Below are 20,697 nucleotides of genomic sequence, written 5' to 3' on the forward strand. Positions count from 1 at the left end.
CCTTCTCCTCCTCTTTGCATTCCAGAATGGCAAACACACATAAGGAGAAGGAAAGAGGTGGGTAGAAGTGTACTACATATTATACGGCACCCAAAATAATCTCTAATTCAGTCATCAAAATATACTGAAATAAAGTGACAGCATATTACACAACACTCGGCGATTTACAACGTGCTTCTATCCTTCATCTCACTCTCTAAGCAGTCAGGCGAAACAGGGAAAACATCCCTGATTTCTAGGAAAGTGTAGAGTGAGCAGGGGACTGGTCTGAAAAGACAAAGTCAAAGATGACACAGATCTGCAAGGTCTCGTTCTATCAAGCACTCTGAGATCTTTCTCCCTGCAAGAAGTCACTGAGAGGCAGCCTTCACCCTGCCAGCAGCCGGCTTACCCAGACGAGCCCTTGTCCTGGGCCCTTGCATCTGACTGCGCAGCTCAGGCCTCAGATGAAACTTCTTCGCTTCATCAACCAGGTCCCTGCACTGCAAACTACAGCGGATGAAAGGCTGAAAGAGAGCAGACAGCAGGGTGAGTCAGCACAGGGCCCACCTCGCATGGCCTAGGAGGGCAACTGGCGTAAGAGATTAATTTCTCCACTTCAATACAGAAACCAGTTTCCAAAGCCTTGTGGTTCCAGACAACTATGCTGTGGGTTTCTAGATAGGACTTAAAAATTTATTTATCAAATTTGTTTGTTTCCATTTTAATTTATTTATGTGAGAGGCAGAGAAACACACAAACAGGGACAGAGAGCTCCCACCTGCTAGTTCACTCCCCAAATGCCCACAATAGCCTGAAAAGTGCCAGGCTGAGGCCAGGCGTCAGGAACACAGCCTTCGTCTCCCAAGTGGGTGAAGGCACCCAAGCACTTGAGCCACCACCTTATGCCTCCCTGGGTACACGTTAGCAGGAAGCCGGAATAGGAAGTGGAGCCAGGACTTGAACTCGGCCCTCTTGATATGGATGCATCCCAAGCAGCATTTTAACCACTGCACCAAATGCCTGCCCTTATTTTTATTTTTTGATAATATATTACATGAATCAACAACAAACAACAAAAAGGATATACTGAGACGTACTCCTCATCTACTCAGGTGCTTAACAACTTTTAGGAGTTTGCACGTCCTTCCAGGAATTATGCAAATCTAAGAATATAGTAACGAGAATTGTAAGGGAAAACCAAAAAGCATCTGTTATTTTCTAGGGTAAATGGGGAGAAGTCTATCTTGCCTGAAATAACTTCCCCGAGGTTCACGGCTTGATCATAACCCCCATGTCTATTTCCAATAGAGCTGGGTACTGGACATCTTTTATTTGCCTCCCCAGATTCACTCTGCACCTCCTCTACTCTGCTCTCTGGTTCAGAAGTCGGCCTATGTGAACTATCTCAACGGGCTCCCATGCCCTGAGCTTTAGGTTTGGACAGGCTCAACCAAAGGTCATGGTTCTTCTGATGGTATGGGTTCTACACAACTCTTTCTGGGTCCAGTAGTCACTCCTCAACTCTGTCCCTGCACACTCAGGGGTTAACAGCCACATACGAGTGATTTCACTGTCTTTTGTTGTTTCTCTGTACTCACACCTTTGTGTGTGTGTGTGTGTGTGTGTGTGTGTGTGTATAAATAAAATGGCCTTACACTTGCATATTTTGAGCATTCCACTATTTCGTACTGGGAGACCCTGAATGATACAAGCTCTAATTACATAGCACATGTATTAACCTGACCCAGTAAGTCTTTGGTATGAATTGGAAAGTTAGATAAAGAAAAGTAGTAGGGCTGGCACCATGGTGCAGTAGGTTAATCCTCTGCCTGCGGCGCCAGCATCCCATATGGGCACCAGTTCCAGTCCCAGCAGCTCCACTTCCGATCCAGCTCTCTGCTATGGCCTGGAAAAGCAGTAGAAGATGACCCAAGTCCTTAGGCCCCTGCACTTGCATGGGAGACTGGGAAGAAGCTCCTTGGCACAGCTTTGGCCGTTGCAGCCATTTTGGGAGTGAACAAACGGATGGAAGACCTTTTTCTCTGTCTCTCCCTCTCATTGTCTGTAACTCTCCCTCTCAAATAAAATCTTAAAAAAAAGAAAAGTAGCAAACACTTATGTTCAAGATATGGTTCTAAAATTTTTTACATATTAACTTATTTAATACTGATAACAGCTCACGGAGGTTATGTTCTATTCCCACCTCCATTTTATAGATAAGAAAGCCGAGGGGCTGGTGTGGTGGCCTAGCAGATAAAGATATGCTTGTGAGGCTGACATCCCATATGGGTGCTGGTTCAAGTCCTGGCTGCTCTACTTCTGATCTAGCTCCCTGCTACTGGCCTGGGGAAGCAGCAGAAGATGGCCAAAGTCCTTGGGCCCCTGCACCCATGTGGGAGACCTGGAAGAAGCTCCTGGTTCTGGCTTCAGATGGGCCCAGCTCTGGCCATTCCAGCCATTTGGGAAGTGAACCAGTGATGGAAGATCTCTGTCTATTTGTCTAACTCTCTAACCCTGCCTCTCAAATAAATAAACCTTAAGGGGAGGGGGTACCTGCTAAGCAAGGCATTGTTGTCCCGTTTTTTAGAGCAATTGGAAACAATTTCTGGTAATGGAGAAGGGAACAAAATCCATCCCCTGATGTTCCTTACGTGAAGAAAGCACCAGGGGGCACTTAAAGAAAAAGAGGAGGAAACACACAATTAAAGCCTACATTTCCACCGTGTCAGGAACCTGATTTGCCCAGCAATGAACTTTTCCCAGAAGTATGCTTCTGGCCTCCCCAGCACCACCTCTCTGGTATGCCTGGAGAGACAGCCAGGAGACAGTCAGGAGACAGTGTGCCTGCATTAAAACCACAAGGGGCAATGAGGCTGCCAGGTGGGATGTGCACACCCCATGCCGGAGTGGCTAGGTTCAAGTCCTGCCTCCACCCCCGATTCGCTTTCTGCTCACACACACCCTGGGAGGCTCAAGGAATGGGTGAGTGCTCGCCACCTACATCGTAGACCTGGACTGAGTTCTGGCTGCCAGTTTCCGTTGGCCCGGCTCAGGCTATTGAAGGTATGTGGGGGAGTGAACCAGTGAATGGAAGTCTCTCCCTCAAATTAAAAAATCAGAATGCAATCAATCCCCATGACACTACCCTATGCTACTAGCGCTGGTCCAGGCTTTGATCCTGAGTATCTGCCAAGACTTACCTCGGCATCTATGACATCTGTGATGTACCTAGGGGTAAGAAGGGGCATCCGCACATACTGTAGCAGGTCGGGCAAGGACTCTTCTCGCTCCTTCTTGGCGTGCTTCACCCAGTTGATGACGGCCTCAAAGACTGGCTCTTCGGAATCCACCTGCAAGGTAGAATCACACATCACGACTCTGCTCTTCCAAGTAACTCACAGCCTGAAACGCGTGCTCTCCTCTCCACTGCCAGCACTGTCACTTCCTATCTTCTGGAAACAGCAATCTTTTCAGATCGGGAAATGGATGCAAGTCAATTTGGTTAAAAAAAAAAAAAAAAAAGTCCAAGCTAGTATCTAATAAACTGTCAGTCACATGTTGGCCTTCATGTTGGAATTTTTCCCATTTCTGAATTCTTCTGGGTCATTTCAGCTACTTTAGAGAGAACGCATGGGCAACCTGTTGCCCTGTTCAAAACTAGCTCTTGACATAATTTTTATTCCTAACTTAGGGCCTCCAGGCCACCCAAGCCTCTGGCGTAGGAGCTTCTCTGTCACCATCACATGGAACGTTGCAGACGCTAACACACCGTTCACTGGTGCCGGAGCAACCACTGTGTCCACGCTTGTGCTCTTGAGATGATACATGTGACTGGGCATTTGGGAAACTCAGGTCTCAGCTTACTCATGATGATCTGGATAAGGTAAGACACCCTAGGAAGCCTGCGCCATGCCACTGGGTACATAATAACAGCAGGATCCCACAAAGACAAACACTCAGATACAGGTCATGTTTCCCTCCCAGCAACTCCTACAGCACGTGTGCTGGGCAGACCTTTCAGTGTCACCGTGACTGGACTAAAATCCACCCTGCCAACTTTTCCCAGGAACTGTGGGACTCACTGAACCCCAGCTAAGTGCCAGGCATTCTCTGGAAGCTGGTAATACAATGGTGAGCAAACCAGACGTGATCCTTGTTCTTCAGAGGGAAGACAACTGCTCGATCAGAAGAACAAGCCACCCCACGGTTCCCCCGAACTACACAGGAAAGGTGCCAGACAGAAGAGCTGAGGTTTCCTCATGTAGATGGATGAGTCAGGGACGGGTTTTCCAAGAATGGTCCACTGAAATCTGCTGGACGAGAAGCAGTGAGCCAGGGAGTTAAGACGGGGCTCTCAGGCAGACAGAAGAGCACTGCCTGGCCCATCCAGTAGCCACTAGCCATGTGTGGCTATTTACATTTAAATTTAGAGCAGGGGTGGGCTTTGGCCCCGTGATTGAACCGCTGGTTAGGACGCACACATCTCACATTGGAGCTCCTGGACTCAAGTCCAGGGGCTCCAGTTCCTGATTCCAGCTTCCTCCTAATGCAAAATCTGGGAGACAGCAGTTAGGCCCAAGTAGACGGGTCCCTGCCATCCAGACAGGGCCACTGCAGGAATCTGGGAATGAATCAGCATATGACAGAGCACCCTCTCTTTCTGTTCTCAAATAAGAACAAGAAAACAGAGAAATTCTTCATGGGTTTCATTCTTCACGGGGTGGGTGTTTGGCCACGCAGTAGGACACCGTGTCCCACATCAGAACACCTAGGTCCAACTTCCAGCTCCAGCTCTGGCTCCAGCTTCCTGCTAATACAGACCCTAGGAGGCAGTGGTGATACACAACAGTTGGGTTCCTGCCTCCCACACGGCAGACCTGGACTGAGCTTTGGTCCCCAGCTTTAGCCCAGCCCAGGCAGTTGTAAAAACAAGATTTTTTTCATTCATGATCTGAGATTCCTGCTTTTACTGAAGACGGAATGTTCTACTGGATAACGATGGATTAGACTTACAGAGAAACAGCTAAACTGGGAGAGAAACCCTCCAATGCTAATGCTGCAAATTTTCAGAGAATTCTTCACCATATGGGGAACTGCCATCCTTACTCAATGTTCAGAACAGCCCGTGTACTCATGGAAGAGGCAACTGCAGACGAGCGGCTGGAACAAGTGCCACACAGCAGAGACTGAACGCTGGTCGGCTCTCCTGCCGTGTTCTCCTCACCAATAGGATGCACTCCTTCCCACTGCTTTAAGCACTGCTGCTTTATTTCATAAGAGGAAGGATTAGCAACTGGGAGTCAGACTGGTTCCTATCCTGGCTGGCACATGAACAGAAAACAAATATGCCATCTGCTGTATTTTCAGAGAACACGCAAAAGGCAGTCTCAAAACTCAGTAAAGGGAAATTATACAACAGAGTCTTCAAACTTTTTGTCACAGCTCCTAAATAAGGTTTGTTATTTGCTCTCTATGTTCCATCTAGTTTATTCCGAAATCTATACCATTTCAAAACACTAAAAATGGGGCCAGTGTTGTGGGACAGTGGGTTAAGCCGCTACTTGTGATGCCTGCAACCCACAGCAGAGTGCCAGTTCCAGTCCCTGCTAATGCTCCTGGGAAGGCAGCAAATGACGGCCCCTGCCACCCACAGGGAAGACCAGGCAAGATCTGGCTCCTGGCTTCAGCTTGGCCCAGACCTGAATGTTGTGCCATCTGGAGAGTGAACCAGCAGATGGAAGATCGATTCTCTTGCTCTTGCTCTTGCTCTGCCATTCAAATGATCTTAAAAAAAGAAAAGAAAAAGAAAAGCAACTAGAAAAGTAACTACTTCTGTGCTTGCTTCCTCATTTGGATGATTGGAAACAAAATGACTACACGATCAGCTCATAGTTTAGTGGTTAAGAAAATAAGCATGGCTGGCACTGCGGCTCACTAGCCTAATCCTCCGCCTGTGGTGCCGGCACTCCGGGTTCTAGGACTGGTTGGGGTGCCAGATTCTGTCCCGGTTGCTCCTCTTCCAGGCCAGCTCTCTGCTGCGGCCCGGGAGGGCAGTGGAGGATGGCCCAGGTCCTTGGGCCCTGCGCCTACATGGGAGACCAGGAGGAAACACCTGGCTCCTGGCTTTGGATCGGCGCAGCGTAGTGGCCATTTGGGGGGATGAACCAACAGAAAAAGGAAGACCTCTCTCTCTCTCTCACTGTCTAACTCTGCCTGTCCAAAAAAAAAAAAAAAAAAAGAAAGAAAAGAAGCATGATTTGAATCCTGGCTCTAGCAGTTCCTGGCTGTGGCATGAACGTTAACCTCTAAGTAACCTCTGAAAATGGAGATGTGAGAATATAGACACCAATGATGGTGCAATCAGAATAGAGGGGACAGAATTTTTGTTTTGCTCATAATTGGATTCTCCACACCTGGAACTGTTCTAGGCTCAATAAACAGATGGTAAATGAACCAACAGTAGATACTGAGTATTGGCTATCTTTTTAAAAAAAATTTATTTGAAAGGAAGACTAACAGAGGCAGAGCAAGAGAGAGAGAGAGAGATCGATCAATCTGCTGTCTGTTGGTTCACTCCCCAAATGCATGCAAAAACCAGGGCTAGGCCAGGCTGAACCAGGAGTCAGGAACTCTACCTGGGTCTCCCAGAGTGGTGGCAGGGGCCCAAGCATGTGGGCCATCATCTCTTGCCTCCCAGGAGGCATCAGCACGAGGCTGGACTGGAAGTGGAGGAGCTGAGTCTTGAACTGGCGCTCCCACATGGGATCCGGGCATCCTCAGCAGTGGCTTAATGCTCACCCCAGATTAGTTATTCTGTTATAATAAGCAACACACTTCAAATCCACAGTGCTTACTCTGGTAATATTCCAGCAAATTACCAGTTTCCAAGTGTGAAGAACATTATTTTTGGTTATCCTGGCATGGCAGCACAAAAATATAACGTACCAGGGCTGGTATAGCACATAAAGCCACCGCCTGCCACACTGGTATCGCATTTGGGCACCAGTTTGTGTCCTGGCGGCTCCACTTCCGATCCAGCTCCCTGTCTCCCTGCTAACGGGCTGGGAAAGCAGCAAAAGATGGACCAAGTGCTTGGGCCCCTGCCACCATCATGGGAGACCCCCGGGATGAAGCTCCTGGCTTTGGCCTGATCCAATCTTGGCTGTTGCTGCCACCTAGGGATTGAACCAGCGAAAGGGAAGATCTCTGTCTCTCCCTTTCTTTCTGTAGCTCTTTCAAATAAACAAATAAATCTAAGGGGGGGAAAAAAAGGATACCTTATTCTACACCATAGAGTGAGAACTAAGGTTTTGGCAAATTCCTTACTCTGTAGCATTAAAAAAAAAGATTTATTTGAAAGTCAGAGTTACACAGAGAATAAGAGGCAGAGAGAGAGAGAGAAAGAGAGAGGTCTTCCATCTGCTGGTTCACTCCCCAAATGGCTGCAACAGTTGGAACTGGGCTGATCTGAAGCCAGGAGCCAGGAGCTTCTTCCGGGTCTCCCACGGGGGTGCAGGGGTCCAAGCACTTGGGTCATCCTCTACTGCTTTCCCAGGCCACAGCAGAGAGCTGGATTGGAAGAGGAGCAGCAGAGACTCGAACCAGCGCTCGTATGGGATGCCAGCACTGCAGGCGGCGGCTTTACCCGCTACGCGACAGTGCTGGCCCAACTCTGCAGCATCTAAAACAGTCGCTTCCCCAGGCTGCTGTGAAGCACCGTGCGGGAAGATAAAATAATTCCCCTTTGTTTGGAAGTAATTTCACCATCGTGCCCCACTCAGTTTTCCCTCAGAAAAATCACTAAGGAAAGGTATAAAGATAAAGCTGACTAAAATTTGATTAAATTACATAAAAATCCGAGCTTTAACAAAATAAATCAGGGAGTAATCATTTGGTTTACAAAAATATATTATAGTATTTCAGGCCGGCGCCGCGGCTCACTAGGCTAATCCTCCGCCTTGCGGCGCCGGCACACCGGGTTCTAGTCCCGGTCGGGGCACCAGATTCTGTCCCGGTTGCCCCTCTTCCAGGCCAGCTCTCTGCTGTGGCCAGGGAGTGCAGTGGAGGATGGCCCAAGTGCTTGGGCCCTGCACCCCATGAGAGACCAGGATAAGTACCTGGCTCCTGCCATCAGATCAGTGCGGTGAGCTGGCCGCAGCGCGCAGGCCGCGGCGGCCATTGGAGGGTGAACCAACGGCAAAGGAAGACCTTTCTCTCTGTCTCTCTCTCTCTCACTGTCCACTCTGCCTGTCAAAAAAAAAATATTATAGTATTTCTTTAAGTAACAAATTCCTTCTACAGTATTTAGAATTATTTTTTTTTGAAAGATTTGCTTATTTATTTCTAAAGTCAAGAGTTCAGGGAAGAGGTCTTCCATCCACTGATTCACTCCCCAAATGGCTGCAAGGGCCAGGGCTAAGCCAGATAGAAACCAGGAGCCTGTAGCTTCATCTGGGTCTCCCATGTGGGTAGCAGGGCCCCAAGCATTTGAGTCACCTTCTGCTGCTTTTCTCAGGCCATTAGCAGGGAGCTGGATTGGAAGTGTGGCAGCCGAGACTCAAACTGGCGCCCACGTGGGACGTCTGTGTTCCACATGGTGACTTTACCTGCTTTGCTACAACCACAGCCCCCAGCACTTGAAATATTAATCAAAGTTTAATTCTGTTTTAAAAAGATTTATGTATTTGAAAGGTAGTAGCCTGCTTAGGGACAAAGAGAGAGAGGCTGAGAGAGAGAGAAAGAAAAGGAGAACAAAATCTTCCATCCACTTGTTCACTCCCAAAATTCCCACAAAAGCCAGAGCTAAGCAAGGCCAAAGCCAGGAGCTAGGTCTCCCAAAATGAGTGGCAGGTATTTGGGCCGTCCTTCACTGCTTCCCAGGAACATTAGCTGGAAGCTTCATCAGAAGCGGGTAGGGCCGGCACTGTGGCATAGCAGGTTAAGCTTCTGCCTGTGGTGCTAGCATCCCATAGGGTGTCTGTTCAAGTCCCGGCTGTTCCTCTTCTGATCCAGCTCTCTGCTATTGTCTGGGAAAGCAGGAGAAAACGGCCCAAGTGCTTGGACCCCTGCACCTGCATGGGAGACCTGGATGAAGCTCCTGGCTCCTGGCTCCTGGCTTCGGTACAGCCCAGCCCCAGCCCCAGCCATCATGACAATTTGAGGAGTGAAGCAGCGGATGGAAGATATCTCTCTCACTCTCCATGTCTCCCTCTCTGTAACTCTGCCTTTCAAATAAACACAGTAAAATCTTTTTTTAAAAAGGAAAAACATGATATTTAAAAATTATTTTCACTTTTTATTTGAGAGGCAGAGAGGAGAGAGAGAGAAACAGACACAGAGAGACATCTGCTGGTTCGCCATCTAAACGCCTGCACCGGCCAGGAGTTAGGAACTCAATCCAGGTCTCCGTCGTGGGTGACAAAGACCCGGATTCTGGAGCTGTCACTGCTGCCTCCCAGGGTGCACGTTAGCAACAGGCTGGGATCAGAAGTAGAGCTGGAACTCAAAACCAAGGCACTCGGATATCGGAGGTAGGCTCATAAATTTTAATCTCTGTGCCAAATGCCAGTTCCAAAAATCACCCTCTTATTATTACCAGAGAGGAGCAAAAATGATTTCTTAGTCTTCTGAAGAATCAAATTTCTACCTGGGTAAAACAAGCTCAACAGGTAGACTTGATTCTAGATATTTTCTAGAAATTATTAACTGAAGAATTGGGCCACTGGAGATGAATCCTATGAGTTCAAAGATATTTAACAGCCCCATGTGTGGACTGTGGACTTTTTTTTTTTTGGACAGGCAGAGCTAGACAGTGAGAGAGCGAGAGAGAGAGAGAGAGAAAGGTCTTCCTTCCATTGGTTCACCCCCCAAATGGCCGCTACAGCCGGCGCACTGCACCGATCCGAAGCCAGGAGCCAGGTGCTTCCTCCCGGTCTCCCATGCGGGTGCAGGGCCCAAGCACTTGGGCCATCCTCCACTGCCTTCCCGGGTCACAGCAGAGAGCTGGACTGGAAGAGGAGCAACCAGGACAGAATCCGGCGCCCCAACCGGGACTAGAACCCAGAGTGCCGGCGCCGCAGGCGGAGGATTAGCCTAGTGAGCCGCAGCGCCGGCCCATGTGTGGATTTCTAACTCTAGTTCTTCGCCTCACTATAGACCTCTATGCAATAAAAAACTCTGCCTAGCTGCTGGTATTGCGGTTTGGAGTGAGAACTGCTCAGCCTCCTCCTGCTGGGTTAAGACACTGAAGGCCTGCCCGGCACAGGCAGCACCTAACCCCTCTGCCAGGCAAGCGCTATTCTTCTGACACCCAGTTGACCTGTCCCCTCCTCCTGTCCCCACCAGCCCCACAGCGCAGTCAGGACCTGGTTCCAGCTTATGCACATCCTCACTTTGAAACTTCTGTCTCTCCGCTCCACACCCGAGCAAAGGTTTACTCTCCTTCCACGTGATCTTACCCTGTATGGACTCACTACTCTCCTGTGTTCGTCTAGCTGCTCCTATTACTGTACTGTGCATTCCCGGGAACCAGGAACTCCATATCCCTGGCACAGTGATTGCTACACAGCAGAATGCTCAATAAACGTCTAAAGGAGTGAATGGGTAACAGAGAAGAGGTCAACAGACACCCACTCCACCTGCGGTTCCTGTTCACTCTGCATTCTGCCTAACAGAGAATCTCACCACTGGCATCATACATTTAATTGAGGAAAGTGACGGGCTCTCTATAAACATGCAAAGAAGCTTGATATATATAACTGTGGGGAGTTAACAAACCCTTGGCCAGTACGGACGCCTACTTATGAGGCTCTGCTACAGACACACGGCAACTTCACCCCGCTGTGCGAGTTTCCTAGCGGCCCAGCTTCGAAGGCGGCAGACACCACGCCAAACCTGTACCTGGATTTCATCGCACTTGATGAGCTTCTCCACCTCTCCCTGACTTAGAAGGATGAACTCTTCATGCTGCACCACTTCAGGAAAGTGCTTCTGGCTAAAGACCTCAGCTGCTTGCATCAGGTCAACACAATTGTGCGTTTCAGCAAAATCCCGGATACCCAGGCAGTTAGAAGGGTCCAACTGACTTTCCAAGAACTCACAGCAGGCTTGCTTCACACCTAGGACAAACAGGTGGTGAACACTTCAGTACACTTGGCCAGTATATATTCTAGGATCTCAATATCTTTTCTATCAGAGGAACCCTGGCTCAACATCTAAGAAACAGGTAAAAAAAAATTTATGCACACAAATTCCAGTTTCACTCTGTCTTATGTGCTCTGTGGCTTCAAGCAAGAACCTCACACTTGTCTCTACCTCATCTTTAAAATCAGGATGGCAGGGACACTGGCGCAACGAAACCAAAACTCTTCTAACACTGCTGCGAACCGAGCTTTAAACGCAAGTGCTGATTCAGCACAATGCACCGTTTTCTCCGTAACGTCAAAACTTACTAACGGACCCTCAGAACAACCTTGTACTGCTCTAATGGCAAAGTTCTGAGCATAAACTGAATTTTGTAATTGTGCACGAATGCAAAAGCTTCACAGTCTCAAAATCCTGCATTCAGACTGGAAATGTTAAACTACGTGTATATCAGGACTGAATATAATGAGAGCGACTGGAAATTTAAAAAGGCAGATTGGGAGCTGGAAGGCAGCCCATTCCTGTGAAAACCTACTTTCACTTTTGAGTGCTGATTTAGCTTTTATTTTCTAATTGATATTTTACATGGTTCAAAAACTTAAAGAAACAAAAGGGTTGCCCATGAAAAGCCCTCCCCCCACTCCAGCCTCCCTAGAAGAGGAGCAGTATCCATGCAGGCCACAGACAGTCTCAGTTTCGTTAATTTCCTTACGGGGAGGAGCACCAGGTGCACAAACGTAAGGAAATGCATACACCGTGCCCTCCTCCAGGTCTTTAGGAGCAGAACAGGTGGAACTGTTCTCCCTCAAAGAAACAAGCGCTCATATCGCGAGAGCTCCCTTTACATGGCTATCGACACCTGGTATTCTGCCGCCCACACAAAAGCCAAGGGCAGTGAAGGCAAGCGTCCCGAGTCTGTCTCCATCAATGTCACGCGTGAGTCTGCAGCGCTCATTCCAACACCTCCGGGGACACCTGGGGCGCGTACCTTTCAGCTGCAGCAGGCAGGCTGCGGGCAGCAACTCCTGCACGTTCTCCACCGTCACGTGCACCGTCTCTGTGTACACGAAGTCCAGCAGGATCTCCATGGTGGACGCCGTCAGACCCTGGATATCAACGTAAGGCTTCCCCTTCTCTGAAAGCTACAAACTCCGAGTAAGAATGATGCTCAGACTCTCACAAGGCAAACGCAGCATCTCCAACGCGAGAGCTGAAAGGCTGATGATAGTATGAACTGAACACACATTAAACAAACCACTCTATTTCGCTGGACTTGTATAGAGCAGACAGGACATGTATTTGTAGCTTTTTGAATGGGGTGGGCAGTTACCTGAACCCCAGATATACACAGTAGGTGGCACCTTCTGGAATATCAAATTTATTAGTGAATAACTGAAAACACTGACTTCACACTAAAACAGAGTTTACTGTCGAATAGAATGCAAAAGTTCCATGAACATACCACTAGTGCTCATGAACTTCTTTTTAAAAAAATTTATTTATTTACTTATTTGATAGAGTTACACACAGAGAGAAGGAGAGGCAGAGAGAGAGAGAGGACTTCCATCTGCTGGTTCACTCCCCAACCGGATGCAACGGCTGGAGCTGCGCCGATCCGAAGCCAGGAGCCAGGAGCTTCCTCCGGGTCTCCCATGCTGGTGCAGGGGTCTGGGACTTGGGCCATCTTCCACTGCTTCCCCAGGCCATAGCAGAGAGCCAGATCGGAAGTGGAGCAGCTGGGACTTGAACCGGCGCCCATATATATGGGATACCAGCACTGCAGGCTGCAGTTTTACCTGCTACGCCACAGCACTGGGCCCTGCTCACGAACTTTTAAGACACAATAGTGGGGTAAGTGCTGTGGTGTGGCGGGTAGAGCCACTGCCTGCAGTACTGACATCCCATATGGGCACTGGTTCAAGTCCCAGCTGCTCCATGTCTGATCTAGCGCTCTGCTATGGCCTGGAAAAGCAGTGGAAGACGGCCCAAGTCTTTGGGCCTCTGCACCTACATGGAGACCCGGAAGAAGCTCCTGGCTCCTGGCCTCAGATCGGCGAAGCTCCGGCCACTGAAGCCAGTTGGGGAGTGGATTAGCAGATGGAAGACCTCTCTCTCTGTCTCTCCTTCTCTCTCTGTGTAACTCTGATTTTCAAATAAATAAATAAATAAATCTTAGGAAAAAATAAAACAAAACACAATTTCATGCTTGCAGAGAACGCTGTGGGGCTATGGCTCCACGCCTCCCAGGATTACCTGGCTGTGTCATCTGTCCACAGACAACATTTGGTAATGCGGAACAGGAACACACAGATCACCCGGGGCCCTTCCATAACACTAAATACAACTGCACTGTTCAACACTTCTTCAAAAGATGGAGCTGGCTCTATCTTCAGGTTACTTAGTTACTGGTAGTATTTAGTCTAGAAGATCTTGAAATTATGAGAGCCGAAGGGGCCAGGTTCATAAAAACTGTTTAACTAAGAGTGGAAATCTCTGAGTTTACAGGATAGAAACTTCAAAAACTGATTACCTATGATAATGATAATTTTACTACTTTTTTTTTTTTTGACAGGCAGAGTGGACAGTGAGAGAGAGAGACAGAGAGAAAGGTCTTCCTTTGCTGTTGGTTCACCCTCCAATGGCCTCTGCAGCCGGCGTACCACACTGATCTGATGGCAGGAGCCAGTGCTTCTCCTGGTCTCCCATGTGGGTGCAGGGCCCAAGGACCTGGGCCATCCTCCACTGCACTCCCTGGCCACAGCAGAGAGCTGGCCTGGAAGAGGGGCAACTGAGACAGAATCTGGCGCCCTAACCAGAACTAGAACCTGGTGTGCCGGCGCCGCAGGTGGAGGATTAGCCTATTGAGCCACAGTGCTGGCTCATTTTACTACATCTTAACCTTAATTTAGAAATTTATATTACTCACAAAATTCCAGGCCACCCCATTACAAATTATATTGCTTTGTTACTTTTGACTTCTCCATTAGCCCAGAGAATAACAAAACATTTTCTACTGAAGCCAAGAACAAAACCAACCTCAGACATTACAAAACCTCACTAGGGGCTGGCACTGTGGCACAGCAGGTTAAAGCCTCTGCCTGCAGAGGCATCCTATATAGGCACCAGTTCGAGTCTCAGCTCAGACAGTGAGCGGGAGAGACAGAGAGAAAGGTCTTTCCTTCCACTGGTTCACTCCCCAAATGGCTGCAATGAGCGGAGCTGGGCCAATCTGAAGCCAGGGACAAGGAGCCTCCTCTGGGCCTTACTTGTGGGTCTAGGGGCCCAAGCACTTGGGCAATCTCCTACTGCTTCCCCAGGCCTTAGCAGAGAGCTGGATAGGAAGAGGAGCAGCTGGGACTAGAACCAGTGCCCATAAGGGATGCTGGTGCCACAGGTAGAGGATTAACCACAGTGCCAGCCTTGGTTTTAACATTTAACGCAGTACAAGTTTGCAGACAATTACTGTCCGAATATATTAAATACAGTCAATGCTAATGATACTAAAATATATAAATACATGTTTTCCAGAAGTTTCTCATTCAATAAACTATATTCCCATGAGTCAGTTTAAATATGATTTTACCACACATGAATTTAGAGCAATTTCATATTTCATATATAGATACATATTTTAATGATTTATTTATTTATTTGGAAGGCAGAGTAACACAGATCTTCCATCTACTGGGTCACTCCCTGAATGGCCGCAACAGCCAGGTCTGGGCCCGGCCAAAGCTAGGAGCCAGGAGCTCCACCCTCGTCTCCCACATGGGTGGCAGGGCCCACGTACTTGGACCACTGTCCACTGCATTCCCAGGCCCATTAGCAAGAAGCTGGATTGGAAAAGGAGCAGCCAGGGCTCACCATGGGAGGCCAGCACCACACGCAGTGGCTGAAACCACCAGGCCACAACACCAGCCCTTCACCTTCATATTTTGCATCACAATTTTTCAGTGTACTTCTGAATCTACTAGGATTTTTTTTAAAAGATGTATTATTTATTTGAAAGGCAGAACTACAGAGAGAGAACGTGCAGCCCACAATCTTCCATCTACTGATTCACTCCCCACATGGCCCTGAAGGCCAGGGTTGGGCCAGGCTGAAGCCAGGAGCCTGGAGCTTCTCCCAGGTCTCCCACATGGGTGCAGGGCCCAAGGACTCTGGCCATCTTCCATTGCTTTCCCAGGCCATAGCAGAGAGCTGGATCAGAAGAGGAGCAGCTGGGACTCGAACTGGTGCCCATATGCAGTGTTGCATTGTGGGTAGCAGCTTTATTTGCTATTCCACAACACTGGCCCCTATGATTTAATATTCACAGCAAACTGGTAAGGCTATCTGGTCTGATATGATATTATTTCCACTTATGACATAAAGGATCTAAGGTTCAAAGAAGTTATGTGACTTGACCAGGGCCACTTAACTAAAAGCGACAGATAAAACTCAGGTACCCTGGCCTGTCTGTGATCTTCTGACTGACAGGAGACTGAGGAGACGGCAGGGCTGGAAGAGAACAGGGAAACCATCTAGTCCAGCCACCTATTTTACAGATCAACCCAGTGAAGTCAGACGGTTGCCAGGGTAATACATAATTGCTAAGAGAACTAAGTGGGCCTTGGGGCCGGCGCTGTGGTGCAGTGGGTTAAAACCCTGGCCTAAAGCACCGGCATCCCACATGGACGCTGGTTCTAATCCTGGCCGCTCCTCTCCAATCCAGCTCTCTGCTACGGCCTGGGAAAGCGGTAGAAGATGGCCCAAGTGCTTGGGCCCCTGCACCTGTGTGGGGACCCGGAAGAAGCTCCTGGCTCCTGGCTTCGGATCCGCACAGCTCCGGCCGTTGCAGCCATCTAAGGAGTGAATCAGCGATGGAAGACCTCTCTCTCTGTCTCTACCTCTCTCTGTGATTGTCTTTCAAATAAATAAAATAAATCTTTATAAAAAAAAAAAAAGGACCAAGTGGGTCTTGGGACTCTTTCCCTTAAACCAATTACTCTTAAAAGTAAAGACAAAATCATCTGGCATTTTCTTGCCAGATGCCAGTTTTTAAAGAAAGAATGAGGAAAAAAAAAATTTATATGGAACTCTATACTAATTTCTGAATGGGTTAAAAGAGTGCAGACAGGTTTTCTTCAAGCTGACACCAAACAGGAAGCACAACATGCAATTAGCAGCCAGCAGCCTGGATGCATTTCATGGGCTGCGGCTGCTGGGTGACACTCTCCTCCCCGAGAAAGGGCCCGGCTTCTGATGCTCTCGGGCAGGGATCACCCAGAACCGTACAGCATGGTGACCTATAACGCTGCATTACACGAGGTCATTTTAACATCAGCCTGGAGGAGCTGGAATGACCTGTTAGGTTTCTGCGTGTTTCCTACCAGCAGTGTGACTGAGTGCTGGTTCACAGCATCATTAACTGCACTGGCTTTAAAATTAGATTACAGGGGACGGTGCCGTGGGGCCACAGGCTGAGCCACTGCCTGCCATGTCATCCTGTATCAGGTCCCGGTGCTCTGCTCTGACCAGCTGCCTGCTAACCAGCCTCGGAAGGCAGCAGATGATGACCCAAGTCCTCGGGTTCATGCCACCCACGCAGGAGGACCAAGGGGGAGTTTCTGGCTTCTGGCTTTGACTGTTGCAGGCATTTGGGGAATGAACCAGTGGATGGTTCTCTTTCTCCTTCTCTCCCCCTCTCTGTTGCTCTACCTTTCATGTAGATAAAAATAAACATTTAAAAATAAATGAAAATAGATTATAAACATATATCAGAAGCTGGGGAGGCATAGTAGTCAAAAATTGTTTGGGGAGGGGCCCGAGCTGTGGCATAGTAAGTTAGGCCTCCACCTGCAGTGCCAGCATCCCATATGGATGCTGGTTTGGAATCCCAGCTGCTCCACTTCCAGTCCAGCTCCTCCTAGTGGTCTGGGAAGGCAGTAGAAGATGGCCCAAGTGCTGGGGTCCCTGCATCCACAAGGGAGACCTGGAAGAAGCTACTTGCTTCAGATCGGCCCAGCTCCAGCAGTTGTGGTCAAGTTTGGGGAGTGAAACAGCAGATGGAAAACCTCTCTCTGTCTCTCCCTCTCTCTCTCTCTGTAACTTTGCCTCTCAAATAATTAAAAAAAAAATTAAAGCTTAGAAAAATGTGAAGGCAAATTTTATAGCTGGGGGCCAGTGCTGTGGCGTAGCAGGTAAAGCCACCGCCTGCAGTGCTGACATCCCATCCAGGCACCAGTGCTCCACTTTCCATCCAGCTCTCTGCTGTGGCCCAGGAAAGCAGTGGAAGATGGCCCAAGTCCTTGGGCCCCTGCACCCACGTGGGAGACCCGGGAGAAGCTATCAGCTTCGGATCGGGTGCAGCTCCGGCCATTGTGGCCATCTGGGGAGTGAACCAGCGGATGGAGGACCTCTCTCTTTGCCTCTGCCTTTCCTCCTCTCTCCGTGTAACTCTGACTTTCAAATAAATAAATAAGTCAATCTCTAAAAACAAACCAACACAAAGTCAATAACGTCTCATTACCCACTAAGCTGTCCTAAGCACTTGACACGTAATTTTCTGTCTTCGCCACAGCCTTGCGTGACGCACTGGGCAGCACTATTATCTCTAACTCAGAGGTGAGAAAACGAAGGCACAGGCATGTGCGGATCTCACTGTGAATAAGCCTGCCTGCTTACACAGCGTCTTACAAGACTCCACTACCATATGAAGCTTGGGTTGTCTTCCTCGGTGAGGCGAGGCGAGGCGCTTACAGGCATGGGCTGCACGGGTGCGGCCTGCTTACCTCGCTGGTGAACATGGCGCAGAAGTAGTCGCTGCAGGCAGCCAGCACGATCCGGTGGGCGGGGAAGTCTTTCTGCTCCACTCTCAGCGTCACGTCGCAGAGGGTGCTGCTCTTCCTGAGGGCGTTCATCGAGTTGAGGATGGATTTAGCATGCGTGTTGGTCATTATGTCTTTGGGGGCCATCCTGCCTCCCATCAAGCAATATGGAGAAAGAACAGAGGGGGCCCTGGGTCCTGGAACTGCAAGAGAAGGCAACAGAGGCACACAGGCCATCAGCTTCCCAGACGGGGGCTGAGACCTCTGCAGGCACAGACGCCCACAGGGACAGCCCCTGCGCTCTCTGGGCTCACCGCCATCTGGCCGCTAACTCTTCTAGCTTAAGGAGCAGCCCTGCTTCCTCTCAAGTCCTCTGTCATGAGTGTCCCTGCCACCTGCAATTTATTATAATCGGTGCTCAACTGTATTCTAAACAGAAAGGCCTATGTATCTTCATGGGATTGTCTCAAGTGATAAAAAGGTAAAATCCCTTAAAGGTGTGACATCATGGCTATTTAATATTCATAAGAGAATAAGTATTCAGAGGGTGGGTTCTTGGTTCATATGGACCCTAGCAGGTACACAATTAAAATTTAACAATTAAATATAAGAAAAACAGTGTATTCAACTTAGAACAAGAAAGGCTAGTATTGGTGAAAATGAACTGGTTTCCAAAGAAATACAAGATGCAAAGAATTATGCATCAGGATTTCCAAATATAATTACATTTCTTCTGAAAGTGAAATTTCAAACGACAACCTGGGACCTGCTTTGAATAGCAGAGACCACGCAAGCCATCTGTGGTCTCCCCAGAGTCGTCAAAACTCCTCAGTAGGAGTCTTCCTGTTCTACACGATTGGGAACGTCCACCAATGCTAACACATCAATATTCACAGCACTTCTTCTATACTCAGAGAACTTGTCAGGATAGAAACCTAAAATCCCTCTACTGCCAACTTCACCGCCATCGCTGCCGTGGCCTGTTACAAGTCAGCCCTCTGTCCCATGGCTCCCCACCCACACCGTCAACCAACTGCAGATAGAACTATTTGAGAAAAAAAAATCATGGGTATTATACATGCACACGGTTTTTCCCTTGACATTATTGCCTAAGCAGAGTATCAAAACCACTTACACAGCAGTTACAATGCATTAGGTAGGCTGCATGCAAACACAGCGTTCTACAGGAGACCTGAGTGCCAGCCTATCTGGTATCTGTGGCAGCTCCTGGCACCAATGCGCTGCAGACACCAAGGGACGGCTGTGCCCCAAAGTTCACTTGTGCGCATCAGCTCAGTGATTCCCTACCTAACAGCAACTTAAGGAACAGGTGCTAGTTCACAGCCTTTTTTTCTCCTTTGGCTTCAGGCACAATTTCTGGGAGTGAAATGGGGGGTGGTCATTAAGAGAGTACATCTTACTGGGAATCCAAAACTTTCAAAAATAATCCAAGAAATTAAAAAAAGTTCGCAACTCACGGTCAGGATGTTTGAGGAGCAAAAACAAGACCCCAAACTCATCTACTTCTGTCCATGGTCCGCACATCACTCTACAGGATCCACCCAGCGACTGTGCCACAGGCACTTTGCACACCAGGCGGTGATTCATCAGAGCGAGCGTCCTGCACAAAGGTCTTCCTTCGCTCAACCGAGGGCCACCCTGGGATGCAAGGGTCCGAAGGACCTCGCGCGGGGACAGCGGCCCCCCCAGGCAGCCTCAGCACAGCCTCACCCTTACCTTTCGGAAGGGCCCTATTCTAGAACCTCCGATCACACCTGAACACGGGGGTTCCACCACGGCAGGTTGGGGGCGGGGCCGGGGTGTCCACTCCTGGTAAGGGTCAGTTCCCGAGAAGGAAGGAAGGTCTTCGCCGCGGACCACGCCGGGCGCTAGGCTGGCACCGCCTGGCAGAGGTAGCGGAGGGGCGCGGGTCGCCGGGTGCCGCAGGCCAGAAGCCCCCCCGCCTTCCTCCTCGGAGGGAGCCCCAGGAATGGGGGAAGGGCCACCACCTTACGAAGGCAGGGGCTACCTGCCGCCACCTCCGGTCCACTCACCTCGGCTCCCGGGCCCAGCGGCCGCGCCGAGCCCGGCCACAGTCCCTGGGGACGGGGCGGGGAGCGGGGCGAGCAGGCGGCTCAGCAGGAGCCGGAGCGCCGCCGCCGCCCCCGCTCGGAGGCTCTGGGGCCGTCACCGTGGGCGTCCCGGCTCCGGTCCCCGCGGCCGCGCGACGTGATGACGTAATGCCAAGCGAGGCCCGCCCCCCTCCTCCCCTGGGTCGGCATCACGTGAGGCGTCGTCGTCACCTGACCCGCATGTGCCCGGGGCTGGCTTCGGCCAGCAGCAGGAGAGGGGGCGCCCGGGGAGGGGATCGCGCAGGCGTCCAGCTCTGTGATGCGCTGAAACCGAGTTTCTTTCTGCCCGCAGCCCACGAGGCAGGCCCCACGGGGAGCGTTCCCAGGGCTTCTAGGCGAAGGCGCTGACTGCAGGGGCTCCGTTTTACCTGCCAGGGATTCGGGTACTGCCTGTCATCCAGGAAACCCAGAGACACTGCAACTGTCTCAAAATCCACGGTCCACAGTGGCGGCCTCGCGCCGACTAGTGCTGTGGCGAGAACCCCGAGACCTCGGGCGTTCTCTGCGTCACAGTGGGGCTTGCGAGGGTCTCGGAGCAGCCCTGCCGGACCTGTCTGCCGTCCCCGGGGGTGCAGGGAGGGGGCGGCTAGGCCTTCTGCTTCTTCTTGACTTGGACGCATTGTTAGGGGCCG

At 49.8% G+C, this 20,697-nt stretch overlaps 1 protein-coding gene across 13 annotated transcripts in view; it reads right to left on the reverse strand.

Annotated features, from left to right (window-relative positions):
- The window catches only part of KLHL12 (kelch like family member 12), a 31,935-nt gene extending 11,382 nt beyond the window's left edge, over positions 1 to 20,553 (reverse strand). The window contains exons 1-6 of one of the 13 annotated variants that reach the window (XM_070055099.1): positions 20,434 to 20,553; positions 17,898 to 18,136; positions 12,113 to 12,266; positions 10,882 to 11,099; positions 3,183 to 3,332; positions 392 to 506 (exon numbers count right to left, since the gene is read on the reverse strand). In XM_070055099.1, coding sequence (XP_069911200.1) covers positions 392 to 506; positions 3,183 to 3,332; positions 10,882 to 11,099; positions 12,113 to 12,266; positions 17,898 to 18,092 — 832 coding nt within the window. In that variant the 5' untranslated portion in view covers positions 18,093 to 18,136; positions 20,434 to 20,553. Of the gene's footprint in view, positions 1 to 391; positions 507 to 3,182; positions 3,333 to 10,881; positions 11,100 to 12,112; positions 12,267 to 17,897; positions 18,137 to 19,411; positions 19,664 to 19,708; positions 19,920 to 19,987; positions 20,177 to 20,433 lie in introns of those variants that run through there. The other 12 variants (XM_070055098.1, XM_008268567.4, XM_070055100.1 and 9 more) reach the window with 12 other exon arrangements.
- Positions 20,554 to 20,697: the final 144 nt, after the last annotated feature.

Source organism: Oryctolagus cuniculus, chromosome 13 (genome assembly GCF_964237555.1).
Source record: "Oryctolagus cuniculus chromosome 13, mOryCun1.1, whole genome shotgun sequence".
NCBI classification, from domain to species: Eukaryota; Metazoa; Chordata; class Mammalia; order Lagomorpha; family Leporidae; genus Oryctolagus; species Oryctolagus cuniculus.